The sequence below is a fragment of the Salvelinus alpinus genome, chromosome 2, assembly GCF_045679555.1.
Source record: "Salvelinus alpinus chromosome 2, SLU_Salpinus.1, whole genome shotgun sequence".
Classification (NCBI taxonomy): Eukaryota; Metazoa; Chordata; class Actinopteri; order Salmoniformes; family Salmonidae; genus Salvelinus; species Salvelinus alpinus.
Window position 1 is genome coordinate 112,067,810 of NC_092087.1, and position 14,476 is coordinate 112,082,285.

General features: G+C 38.9%; 3 protein-coding genes across 6 annotated transcripts in view; 2 read left to right on the forward strand and 1 right to left on the reverse strand.

The window, feature by feature from the left end:
• LOC139549743 (gastrula zinc finger protein XlCGF17.1-like) overlaps nt 1-14,476 on the forward strand; it is a 627,316-nt gene that overhangs the window by 180,414 nt on the left and 432,426 nt on the right. The gene's annotated exons all lie outside the window — the stretch shown is intronic.
• Nucleotides 1-14,476, reverse strand: part of LOC139548097 (zinc finger protein ZFP2-like) — a 210,398-nt gene that overhangs the window by 74,817 nt on the left and 121,105 nt on the right. Inside the window, exon 2 of one of the 3 annotated variants that reach the window (XM_071357452.1) lies at nt 6,327-7,929. The exons of the other annotated variants lie outside the window; for them this stretch is intronic. Within the exon in view, the coding sequence (XP_071213553.1) occupies nt 6,602-7,929 (1,328 nt within the window). The 3' untranslated portion in view covers nt 6,327-6,601. Of the gene's footprint in view, nt 1-6,326; nt 7,930-14,476 lie in introns of those variants that run through there. 3 annotated transcript variants of the gene reach the window in all.
• Nucleotides 1-14,476, forward strand: part of LOC139548119 (zinc finger protein ZFP2-like) — a 408,144-nt gene that overhangs the window by 49,550 nt on the left and 344,118 nt on the right. The gene's annotated exons all lie outside the window — the stretch shown is intronic.

Genomic DNA, 14,476 nt, shown 5'->3' on the forward strand with positions numbered 1-14,476 from the left:
ATTCGTAAAATCTTCATGGACATGTGAGCTACACCATGCTAACCAAAGTTGCTAATTCGACAGAAGAAATGGACATTCTAAAACAAAACGATTTTTTGTGGAACTAGGATTCCTGGCACTGCATTCTGATGAAAGTTCATCAAAGGTAAGGGAATATTTATGATGTTATTTCGTATTTTTGTGGACTCTTTGGACTCCAACATGGCGGAGAATGGCTGAGCGCTGTCTCAGATTATTGCATGCTGTGCTTTGTACTAAAGTTATTTTTTTTAAATCTAACACAGTGGTTGCATTAAGAACCAGTGTATCTTTAATTATATATGCAACATGTATTTTTCAGCAAAGTTTATGATGAGTTTTTTTGTTAGATTACGTGGCTGTCTAAAATTTCTCTGGACATTTTGGGGCCATTTGTGACCATGGCTGCAATGTAGAACCACGATTTATAGCTATAAATATGCACATTTTCGAACAAAACATAAATGTATTGTATAACATAATGTCATAAGACTGTCATCTGATGAAGTTGTTCAAAGGTTAGTGATTAATTTTATCTTTATTTGTGGGTTTTGTGAAAGCTATCTTTACGGTGAAAAAATGGCGTGTGTTGGGCTATTGTGGTGAGCTAACATATATATATGTTGTGTTTTCGCTGTAAAACATTTAAAAAATCGGACATGTTGGCTGGATTCACAAGATGTTTATCTTTCATTTGCTGTATTGGACTTGTGATTTCATGAAATTATATTATATGATATCCCTGTGGCGCTAGGCTAGGCTATGCTAGTCAGCATTTCTGATGAGGATGATCCCGGATCCGGGATGGGGAGTCGGTAGAGGTTTTTTAAGACCATGTATGATAAGGTGCACCTGTGTAAGGTGTAATTGTTTTAAACCTGTAATTATTTTAAACATGTAATTATTTTAAACCTGGAACCCATTTTAGAAGTATTGAAAGATGTAAATGTATGTAGTTACATTTAAAAAGTTAAAGTTACAGTTAAATAACTTTAAGAACTAGCCATGAGACAGAAATTAGAAAATATTCCTGTAGGTTAAAATATTGTTGAAAAACAACTAATTGATTAGCTATGTTTGGGAATAGCATTGTGTGACTGCAATATGAGACGTCTGTGATTGAGTCTTAATCTGAAGTTTAGATAGTAACAGAGATAAAAAAAAAAATGGTTCTGCTGGGAGTATGTTTGGAGAGCTGCTTCGTAGCTGTAGAGTCCTTGAAAAAGCAAATGGAATGGTTGTCGTGAGTACCTGAGAATGTCTTACGTTTTCTATGGGTTCTGTGAATATATGAAAATATGATAAATTGTATGTGTGTATAATCGATTACTAGAGATTTGATAAAGTAATACTGGGAATATAATTAGATAAAATTTAAACAACCCATATGTAGACGAACGTAGGTTTTGAGTTGGTATCTTTAATGGATGATTTGATAAAGATGAGGTTTAAGCATTATTAAACTGTCTACAAAGTCTGGGCAGTTGTCTCAGAAACTGATGAGAGTGTGTCCACTTTAGGGCAAGTTACCATAAGGATGAAACTATAAAACGCTTATTGGATTTTCTCTGTCCGGGTGCTACATTTGAAACTAGCTGTTGATGTTGAAGAAGCGTCCCGTCCACTAGATTATACGTCACAGTGGCAGAATCACCTGAAAGACGCACATCACCATCTGCTGACTGGAGTTGGTATCGCAGTTGAGAAAATACTTTCAGGCAAAAAGCGACGTCCAAGGACGTCGAATTATGGGCGATATCAGGTCTGTCTGTTGTAGCCACTATTTCGCCCCAAAATAGTCATCCCAAATTGGGCTGTGTATAACTATGTAAATGTCTCTCGGACAAGGGGACTTTTATCAATATACACTCTAAAAAGTAAAGGTTCCTGGAGTATCCATTTTCTTAAACTCCCTGTTCACCCTCCCTCCATTATAAAAAAATATTTTAATAACAATATTGACAATATTTATTTAAATAATTCATTATTTATTTAGTGGCACCACAAATGTGAATAAATATTTACAGAACAATTTACCAAACAAAACACATTACAATATTGCAACATTTCTGCAGACATGTCAGACCATAATAAATAATACATTTACTTTGTATAGTGCTTTTCATGACATTTAAAAATATATAAATAATGATGTACAATGAAAACAACATACATTAAAAATGAATCATAGGTAAACTAACAATATTGTAGACTTGATGCTAAATACAGATTTTTCAGCTTTAGTGTGTATATCATATCCACTTAGTTATGTTAGGAAGTTTGCCATCTTTATGACCGGCCCTGGTAACTTCACCCCAACTTCTCTTCTCCCCAGAACACAGTAACTTAATAACATAAGTGTTTTTCTGACATTTTGGGGAAATTTAAGGGAAATTATAAAAAATTCAGCCCTAGCAGAGCCCCAAGTCCCATGGGGACGTCCTCGAGGGCGTGGATGTTCTCCCCATCAAAGGCCAGCGGGATTTCACTCTCATGGTGAAATGGATTTCCACCGATGTGCAGTAAAGGAGTGAAGAGCGGTGAAATCTGTGTCAACAAAAGTAAGAAAAGATTAATACACATACAATTAACAAAGAACAGAACAAATGTTCAGCTGTAGTTTTATATAAGCATGCACACCTATGTTTATGAAGAAACAGATGATTGGTGCATAGGCATACCTTGTCACGGACATAAAGGCCACTCGGGTCCTCATTGAAGAGGTAGGGCAAGAGCAGAATCACTGCTGTGGTCTCGAGTCCTAGTAAAGTAAAGCAATGATCTTACTACACTTGCTAATTTTATTACAAAATAAATTAGAGAAAGGGAAGGAATAAGAGCAAATACCTCTTCTGTATTGTCCTTCAGGGACTGTCAAAATAGCAGGATGATGTCCTCACCCCTGCCTCGCCTCTCTACCTCTGATAGTCCTTGAATTATATTTTTTGTCTATATCCATTCCATGGACTTGATTCATTTCTGAGAAGATCTGAAAAGATCATTTGCACACATTTGTATGCTAATAGATGTCAGTTTGTATTGACTGCTATGTAGGTTAAATGTACACTTCAAATGCAGCTGTCCTACAACAGATCTGTACCTTCTTCTTGATCCCAATTGCATTGTGTCCCTGTTCTGTCCTGTAAGAATTTCAAAGGAAGAGAAAATGTGTCAAAGAATATTCTTACAAGCATTAAAACATATATATATATATTAAATACATATTGAAAGATAAATGGCATCGACATACAATGTAATGTAAAATAGAAGAACATATTGGAGAAGCACTAGCCAATACAGTACTGCCATACACGCCTAATATCACATTTCAAGATATCTTTGTTCACAAATTGTTCAATATTTTATCAGGCTGACTTGAAAGTTTATACGCAACATTTTGCTGCGTGGCAATACTGTTATTGGATTGTGAACGGCATTTATACAAAAGAGGTAGTCTAGACACTGTATTAATACCATTATGCATTTGAATCCCATCTACAGCTACCATCTAAGATATTAATTTCCCTCCACAAGGGGGCGTACATGTAACGTTTCCAAAATGGGATAGTATTGTACATGTAACGTTTCCAAAATTGGATAGTATTGTCCATGTAACGTTTCCAAATGGGATAGTATTGTCCATGTAACGTTTCCAAAATGGGATAGTATTGTACATGTAACGTTTCCAAAACGGGATAGTATGGTCCATGTAACTTTCCAAAACGGGATAATATTGTACATGTAACGTTTCCAAAATGGGATAGTATTGTCCATGTAACGTTTTCAAAATGGGATAGTATTGTACATGTAACGTTTCCAAAATGGGATAGTATTGTCCATGTAACGTTATGCCCCCTTGTGAGTTAATAGTATTGCATGCTGTAGCAGGCTATATAAAGAGGAAGACCTCCATTGACGATTCAGTTCGTTGTAACATCTCGTCTGGACAGGTCACCGACCTTAGTTAGTTAGTTAACGTTAGCTAGTTCATTCTCACAAAAGTGAGAACTGCTCTAGATTGGAAACTTACGTTAATGAATGTAAAGCCATGTTGGCTTTATGAAAACGATATACAATATATGGGAAAGAATATAGTTGAGGGAAATGATCCAAACCTAGTTCTGCCTAGTTAGGACATAACGTTAGCTAGCTAGATAACGGTACTGCACTGTAGCTCATACAACGCCGACGGTCAAACCCGGCTTTCTAATATTTACGGTAATTAACTATAGTAACGTTATCATTGTCTTCCATAATCGTTATTCATTATTAGTATGTTATATTATTATTATATACATTATTTGATATATGTGATTATAATAAATTATTTCGAGACATATTCAGAGCTAAACATCAACCCAACTTAAACGTTTTAACTTGTTGTCGCATCCAAACTTGCCACCATCGTTTTCAGTTGTAATTGCGAAGTTCCCGGAAGAAGTCCAGCAACAACGGAGGTTCCTCGATGAACCCACCTTCTAACAAGTTCTTTGAAGAACCTTTTGGGGCTGTTTTTCATTGACCAAGAACCCTACGGTTCTTAGGGGATCCGAGAGCAACTCCAGTTGAACCCTTCATTTTTAGAGTTGTAGTCGGCTCTATTTACTCTCAGATTCAAAACATGATGATTAGCATCAACGATCAAGTCAGCTGCTGCTGCTCCAATACAGTATGAAGTGAGACGGTGAACTGATGTTGAACCGGGCAGTCAGCTGCTGCTGCTCCAATACAGTATGAGGTGAGACGGTGACCTGATGTTGAACCAGGCAGTCAGCTGCTGCTGCTCCAATACAGTATGAGGTGAGACGGTGAACTGACGTTGAACCGGGCAGTCAGCTGCTGCTGCTCCAATACAGTATGAGGTGAGACGGTGAACTGACGTTGAACTGGGCAGTCAGCTGCTGCTGCTCCAATACAGTATGAGGTGAGACGGTGAACTGATGTTGAATCATAATGAATAAGTTAATTAGTGAAACTGTTAAAAAATAGTATATGGCCTATTCAATATATTACGGTATTGTTATCATATAGAAATATCATGGAATATTGTACATCATATTAAATATATTACTCTGTTATCATATAGAAATATCATGGAATATTGTACATCATATTAAATATATTACTCTATTGTTATCATATAGAAACATCATGGAATATTGTACATCGTATTAGCATCAACATACATTATTGTTTAATTCAATTTCACATAATAAGGATATTTCATATTTTCAAGTTCAGAAGTCAGAACCCATCACCTGCTATGTAAAAGAGACAGAAGAATGCACAATGGTCAATGCTATCCGGGAGCCTTGGGACATCCCTACCCTAAACCCTAATTTTAACCATTTTAAATGTCAACTTCAACGGGCTAGGGACGTCCCAAGGATGTATCTCTACCTGAAAATACATGATCTAAGTGATTGGTAGTTGGTATTCATCAGTCATAAAGCCTTATTTACTTGAACTACTAAAATAGTGATTTTGTCAGACAGCAGCTCTACACTTTATTGACTGACTGATCCATTCATCCTTCCATCCCTCCTCAGCCTTCCTCTCCTCTGAAGACCCAGTGAGGGTGGAGCTCAGTCAGAGAGCTGTTGAGGGACTGGTTAGGAAGAACACTTCTACAGCCAGAGAGGTGAGAGGTCACACATGGTTTAGATGGTAAATATTTATGTCCCCTTAGCGGTTCATCACGTCAGCTAAAGGGAATATGTTCCATCATCCATGTTTATTTACATTAGTGCAAATTGTCCACTGATATTGGTGTAATTTCTCACCCCTTTTGGCTGTATGAAAGTTAATTTCCCCTCAGGCACACACATTTGTTCTTTGATATTATGAAGGTCATTTGTGTAGAATGTACTTTTCCACACTCATTCACCCCATCTCTTTACATTGCATATTTATATTCAGTGGCCTGACTGCATCCAGACTGTCAAAGGCCCGTCCTGGTGGATCTGAACCTAATACAGCTTGGAGTGATCAGATGACAGAAGTCACATTTAGGTGCCAGGGGTAACTGAGGCTGTAGATGCTCCATATCCATTACTTTGAGTGTTTTATATAATATGACTAAATTTGTTTCTTTCTGTGTTGCAGGGGCAGTCAAGAAATGGAACAGCAAGGCCACAGAACATGACATAAGCAGAGCTGTGAGAGACCACCTCAAGCCCCTGGTAGAGCCGGTCGTGTTTACCACTCCACCACACCTTCAGCAGGCTGGAAAAGTGGGATTGATACTGTTTTTCATACTAAGATAGACCAAGAGTCTGTTGATTGGTCAGTCATTGGGTTCATTTGTTGAAATCAAATCAAGCTTTATTTATACAGCACATTTCAGACATGGATGCAACACAATGGCTTCACAGGAAAAAACAATGAAAATAAACAGAAATACTTAGTACACAAAAATAACAATAGAACAGGGGGCAAACATTTAGGCTTCTACATTGTGACATTATTCAAATACTCCTACTACAATGTTAAAACATTCCACATTGTGACATTTATTCATTGATATCATGAAACAACTTCATGTATGCATTTCCTGATATTTGATCAGAGATCTTTAATCAGATTATCTCTGGTCACAGCTATGAGATTTCTTTCCTGTGTGTGTTATCTGGTGTGATATCAGGTTGCTTAGCTGAGTAAAATTCTTCCCACATTGATCACAGCTATACGGTTTCTCTCCCGTGTGTGTTCTCCGGTGTGATATCAGGTTGCTTAGCTGAGTAAAATTCTTCCCACATTGATCACAGCTATAAGGTTTCTCTCCTGTGTGTGTTCTCTGGTGTCTAGTCAGAATGCTAGATGTATTAAAACTCTTCCCACATGTATTACAGATATAAGGTTTCTCTCCTGTGTGTGTTCTCTGGTGTTGAGTCAGACTGGTAGATGAGGTAAAACTCTTCCCACATTGACCACAGATATAAGATTTCTCACCTGTGTGTGTTCTCTGGTGTTGAGTCAGACTGCTAGATGAGGAAAAACTCTTCCCACATTGACCACAGTTATAAGATTTATCTCCTGTGTGTGTTCTCTGGTGTACTGTCAGATTGCCAGATTGACCAAAACTCTTCCCACATTGAGTACAGCTATACGGTTTCTCTCCTGTGTGTGTTCTCTGGTGTGACACCAGGCTGCTTAGGCTAATAAAACTCTTCCCACATTCATTACAGCTATATGGTTTATCTCCTGTCTGTGTTCTCTGGTGTGATGTCAGGCTGCTTAGGTGAGTAAAACTCTTCCCACATTTATTACAGCTATACGGTTTCTCTCCTGAGTGTGTTCTCTGGTGTGATATCAGGTTGCTTAGCTGAGTAAAACTCTTACCACATTCAGTACAGCTAAAAGGTTTCTCTCCTGTGTGTGTTCTCTGGTGTATCTTCAGATGGTTAGATGTAAAAAAACTCTTCCCACACTGAGTACAACTATACGGCTTCTCTCCTGTGTGTGTTCTTTGGTGTACAATCAGATGGCCAGATGTATCAAAACTCTTCCCACATTCATCACAGCTATACGGTTTCTCTTGTTTCTCTCCTGTGTGTGTTCTCTGGTGTGATATCAGGCTGCTTAGCTGAGTAAAACTCTTCCCACATATACCACAGCTACAGATATAAGATTTCTCTCCTGTGTGTGTTCTCTGGTGTGATATCAGGCTGGTTGAATGAGTAAAACTCTTCCCACATTGAGTACAGCTATAACGTTTCTCCACTGTGTGGATCCTCTGATGAATTTTAATGCCTGCTGAGGAGGTGAATCTCTTCCCACTGTCAGAGCAGCAGTGAGGTCTCTGCTGGTGTTTCTTGAGGTGTTCTGATGTTGAGAGACTCTTCTCTGCCTCGTCAGCATCATGAGGTTGTTGAGGCTCCCCAGAGGATCCACGATAGTGAAGTATCTCTCCTGTGTGAACAACAAAGTCAGACAAATGGTTAAAGGCCCACAACAGCGGAAATGATGGCAAAAATCCACTGTAAAAAAGTGAATGCCAACAGCGTAGCAATGATGTTGTACAACAATTGACGTCTGTAATGAATGTTAAAATTATTTGACAATTGTCTTAAAATGCGCAAGAACAGTCATATTTTGTCTTGTTTTCACATTAGTAGTAACATCTAAGCTTGTAGACTTGAAATAAGTTATTCATGTTGTTGAAACTCTAAGCAGTGTGCCAGACGACTTTTGGTCTCCAATATAGGCCCCTTTCTGTGTTTGATACAATTGCGGCACGAGGGCAAAGCAAATGCAATTTGGTTGTAGAAACTCCTCCCCACTGATGAGGAAACCGCTAGTTATGGATGTAGTATATCTGCCTGGAGCAAAAATGGTGAGCAAAGATTTTAGTTTTTCACAATGTATTCTGAATGTGAATAGGGGAAAACTCAGGGGAGTAACCTCCATGTCCAGGATGCTTATGAGTGCATTTCACACTACTTTGGATTATAATTGTAAGGCTCGTCTGAATGTCCTGCTTAATATAATGTTTGTGTCATCACAAATCAACCGCTTTGTACTTAAAAAACACTTCAACCAGTAAATTGCTCTTTGGCTAGCTTTTCCATCAGCCTGACAATGAGGGTTTGTACACTATTTGCCAAATTGGCCCATAACTTCACCTAACAACAAATATACCTGTAATGAACGAAGAAGCACTTTGGTTGTTATTGCATGACATACATAGTGTACTCTAGGATCCATAACAACAACATAGACCTACTCTAGGACCCATAACAATAACATAGACCTACTGTAGGACCCATTACTTCATCTAACAATAACAGACCTACTGTAGGACCCATAACTTCACCTAACAACAACATAGACCTACTATAGGACCCATAACAATAACATAGACCTACTGTAGGACCCATTACTTCATCTAACAATAACAGACCTACTGTAGGACCCATAACTTCACCAAACAACAAATAAAGGAGAAGTGCTCTGTGTGTTGTATCCATCAAGGAACAGTTCTCTACACATTATGAGCAAAGTATCTCTGTGTGCAAACAGACTAACGAGACCCTACTGTAAATCAAGCAGACAATAACATTATAAACATCAATTTGTTAGGGATGTTGGATCCAACGTGGAGCACGGCATAACTGTCTTTAACAGAGTAATGAATGAAGAAGCACTTTGGTTGTTGTTGCATGTCGGGATGTTTGTCATTTGACTGTCATTCAGAAAATGATTTCCTGGATCAGCTGATGATAGTTGAACATGTGACTAACTAAACAGCTACAGTATTAAGAATTATGTGTAATTATTGAAGAACTGCGTTAATGACAGTATCCATTTGGGTGTTGTCAATAAAGTTAAGGTGACTCTCGGTTAGAACCATTGAATTCAGCAAACTCTGAAATTATTTAGGATTTCTGCAAACTCAAATGATTTGGAATTTCTGTGCCTATGAAAACTGTTTTCCCAACGTAATATAAGGAAACTAAATGTTACTAAAACTGTAAACTAAAACTGTACTAACAGGACAATAACCTAAACCACAAGGCTAAATCGACGCTGGAGGAGCTTACCAAGATGACATTGAATGTTCCTGAGTGGCCTAGTTACAGTTTGGACTTAAATCGTCTTTAAAATCTATGGAAAGACTTGAAAATGGCTTTCTAGCAATGATCAACAACCAACTTGACAGAACAGGAAGGATTTTAAAAAGAATAATGAATATTCACATGAAGATCAGTCTCCTATTGGATGACATCACAACCTCCCATCAAGCCAACTCCTTGAAGGCCTTACTATGACATCACTCACTCCTTCTAGTTTGCAGTTGTCTAAAAAAACACTATTTTGCTCAAAACATTTATTTGTTTCCCTTTAGTGTGTTTATACTTTACTGTATTTATATATCACTTTCAACAGGAAAAGTTTTTTATTTTTTTAATCACTGGAGGAGGTCATGAACAATTCATAAAAAAAAAAATTCACCTTTATTTAACCAGTTGAGAACAAGTTATCATTTACAAATGCGACCTGGCCAAGATAAAGCAAAGCAGTGCGACAAAAACAACACACAAAAACAACACACATCACAAGTTACACTTGGGATAAACAAAAGTACAGTCAATAACACAATAGAAAAATCTATATACAGTGTGTGAAAATGGAGTGCAGAGGCAATAAAGGCAATAAGGCAATAAATAGGCCATAGTAGCAAAGTAATTACAATTTAACAAATTAACACTGGAGTGATAGATGTGCAGATGATAATGTGCAAGTAGAAATACTGGTGTGAGCAAAAAAAGTAAATAAAAACATGGGGATGAGGTAGGCAGTTGGATGGGCTATTTACAGATGGGCTGTGTACAGCTGCAGCAATCGGTAAGCTGCTCAGATAGCTGATGCTTAAAGTTAGTGAGGGAGATATAAGTCTCCAACTTCAGCGATTTTTGCATTTCGTTCCAGTCATTGGCAGCAGAGAACTGGAAGGAAAGGCGGCCAAAGTAGGTTTTTGGCTTTGGGGATGACCAGTGAGATATACTTCCTGGAGCGCGTCCTATGGGTGGGTGTTGCTATGGTGACCAGTGAGCTGAGTTAAGGCGGCCTAGCAAAGACTTATAGATGACCTGGAGCCAGTGGGTTTGGCGACGAATATGTAGCGAGGGCCAGCCGACGAGAGCAGTGGTATATGGGGCTTTGGTGACAAAACAGATGGCACTGTGATAGACTGCATCCAGTTTACTGAGTAGAGTGTTGGAGGCTATTTTATAGATGACATCACCGAAGTCGAGGATCGGTAGGATGGTCAGTTTTACGAGGGTATGTTTGGCAACATAAGTGAATGATGCTTTGTTGCGAAATAGGAAGCCGATTCTAGATTTAATTTTGGATGGGAGATGCTTAATGTGAGTCTGGAAGGAGAATTTACAGTCTAACCAGACACCTAGGCATTTGTAGTTGTTAACGTATTCTAAGTCAGAGCCGTCCAGAGTAGTGATGCTGGACGGGCGAGCAGGTGCGGGCAGTGATCGGTTGAATAGCATGCATTTAGTTTTACTTGCGTTTAAGAGCAGTTGGAGGCCACGGAAGGAGAGTTGTATGGCATTGAAGCTCGTCTGGAGGTTAATTAACACAGTGTCCAAAGAGGGGCCAGAAGTATACAGAATGGTGTCGTCTGCGTTGAGGTGTATCAGAGAATCACCAGCAGCAAGAGCAACATCATTGATGTATACAGAGAAGAGAGTCGGCCCGAGGATTGAACCCTATGGCACCCCCATAGAGACTCCCGGAGGTCCGGACAACAGGCCCTCTGATTTGACACACCCACCTGTAGCACGCGCTCCAGCAGGTATACCTCTCTGGTCACCCCCAAAACCAATTCCTCCTTTGGCCGCCTCTCCTTCCAGTTCTCTGCTGCCAATGACTGGAACGAACTACAAAATTCTCTGAAACTGGAAACACTTATCTCTCTCACTAGCTTTAAGCACCAGCTGTCAGAGCAGCTCACAGATTACTGCACCTGTACATAGCCCATCTATAATTTAGCCCAAACAACTACCTCTTCCCCTACTGTATTTATTTATTTTGCTCCTTTGCACCCCTTTATTTCTACTTTGCACATTCTTCCACTGCAAATCTACCATTCCAGTGTTTTACTTGGTATATTGTATTTACTTCGCCACCATGGCCTTTTTTTGCCTTTACCTCCCTTATCTCACCTCATTTGCTCACATTGTATATAGACTTATTTTTCTACTGTATTATTGACTGTATGTTTGTTACACTCCATGTGTAACTCTGTGTTGTTGTATGTGTCGAACTGCTTTGCTTTATCTTGGCCAGGTTGCAGTTGTAAATGAGAACTTGTTCTCAACTTGCCTACCTGGTTAAATAAAGGTGAAATAAATAAATAAAATAGATCAGCAACGGTGGCTTGCAAACAGTGGATAGCAAGTAGCACACCTTTGGAATAACTATGCATAGTTATAACTGTAGTATCCTGTATAACTGTAGTATCCTGTATAACTATGTATAGTTATAACTGTAGTATCCTGAATAACTGTAGTATCCTGTATAACTATGTATAGTTATAACTGTAGTATCCTGTATAACTGTAGTATCCTGTATAACTGTAGTATCCTGTATAACTATGTATAGTTATAACTGTAGTATCCTGTATAACTGTAGTATCCTGTATAACTGTAGTATCCTGTATAACTGTAGTATCCTGTATAACTATGTATAGTTATAACTGTAGTATCCTGTATAACTGTAGTATCCTGTATAACTGTAGTATCCTGTATAACTGTGTATAGTTATAACTGTAGTATCCAGTATAGTCTGGGAGGAGGTGAAACCACTCAGGCTTATTTGATGTGATCTAATGTTTTGATCATCTAGTTTTCCTTACAAGCATTCAGTCGCCAAAGGGGGTTCGGTCATTCCTTTGTTTATATACTGTCTCATTGACAAAAATAATTTGGATTATTTGTTTACATCATTCCTTTGTCTCGACCCAGTACACAGTAAACGTACCGAGGTTCTAATGTTGCCAAGGAGACACATTGTATTATTTATTTACAGTTTGGAGGGTTGGGGGTCTGACATCCAGGGACACATTTTATTATTTATGTACAGTTTGGAGGGTTGGGGGTCTGACATCCAGGATACACATTTTATTATTTATTTACTGTTTGGAGGGTTGGGGGTCTGACATCCAGGCGACACATTTTATTATTTATTTACAGTTTGGAGGTCTGACATTCAGGATACACATTGTATTATTTATTTACAGTTTGGAGGGTTGGGGGTCTGACATCCAGGGACACATTTTATTATTTATGTACAGTTTGGAGGGTTGGGGGTCTGACATCCAAGATACACATTTTAGTTCTAATGGTGCCGTTCTGTTATTCTTTTCAGCTTCTTTTTCCAAGCATCTTATATTACTCTGAGACTAGTTATCCTGGGATCTTACATTACTCTGAGACTAGTTATCCTGAGATCTTACATTACTCTGAGACTAGTTATCCTGAGATCTTACATTACTCTGAGACTAGTTATCCTGAGATCTTACATTACTCTGAGACTAGTTATCCTGGGATCGTACATTACTCTGAGACTAGTTATCCTGGGATCTAACATTACTCTGAGACTAGTTATCCTGGGATCTTACATTACTCTGAGACTAGTTATCCTGGGATCTTACATTACTCTGAGACTAGTTATCCTGGGGAATAGTTTCAATACATTGCAAAAAACCTAAACCTGTTTTTGCTTTGGCATTATGGGGTATTGTGATGTCATTATGGGGTATTGTGAAACATTTTAGAATAAAGGGATGCACCGATATTACATTTTTGGCTAATACCGATATCTAATATTTTCCATGCCCCAAAAAACGATACCGATAGCAGGTATTTAAAATTTTAGAGGCCTTTTAAGCATTCTAGTACAGCATTCTAATAGTTAACACACACACGGATGCAGCGGTCTAAGCCACTGCATCTCAGTGCAAGAGGTGTCACTACAGTCCCTGGTTCGAATCCAGGCTGTATCACATCCGGCCGTGATTGGGAGTCCCACAGTAGTTGTCTGTTATTGGTGTAGAGAGGACGACAAAGGAGAGGGATTCCACATGTGGATAGGAAGATAAGAATTATCATTATTACTGGAAAAATTCATTTAAATTCCAGGAATTTTATAACTTTAGCTTTCCAGGTCAGTAGGTTACAGTAGGTTGTAACTCTAGGTCAAGCCAGTAGGCTACAGTAGGTTGTAACTCTCTGGGTCATGCCAGTAGGTTACAGTAGGTTGTATCTCTCTAGGTCATGCCAGTAGGTTACAGTAGGTTGTAACTCTCTAGGTCATGCCAGTAGGCTACAGTAGGTTGTATCTCTCTAGGTCATGCCAGTAGGTTACAGTAGGTTGTAACTCTCTAGTTCATGCCAGTGGGCTACAGTAGGTTGTATCTCTCTAGGTCATGCCAGTAGGTTACAGTAGGTTGTAACTCTCTAGGTCATGCCAGTAGACTACAGTAGGTTGTATCTCTCTAGGTCATGCCAGTAGGCTACAGTAGGTTGCATCTCTCTAGGTCATGCCAGTAGGTTACAGTAGGTTGTATCTCTCTAGGTCATGCCATTAGGCTACAGTAGATTGTATCTCTCTAGGTCATGCCAGTAGGCTACAGTAGGTTGTATCTCTCTAGGTCATGCCAGTAGGCTACAGTAGGTTGTATCTCTCTAGGTCATGCCAGTAGGTTACAGTAGGTTGTATCTCTCTAGGTCATGCCAGTAGGCTACAGTAGGTTGTATCTCTCTAGGTCATGCCAGTAGGTTATAGTAGATTGTATCTCTCTAGGTCATGCCAGTAGGCTACAGTAGGTTGTAACTCTCTAGGTCACGCCAGTAGGTTACAGTAGGTTGGATCTCTCTAGGTCATGCCAGTAGGTTACAGTAGGTTGTATCCAAGTGGAAACAATTATCAACGCAAC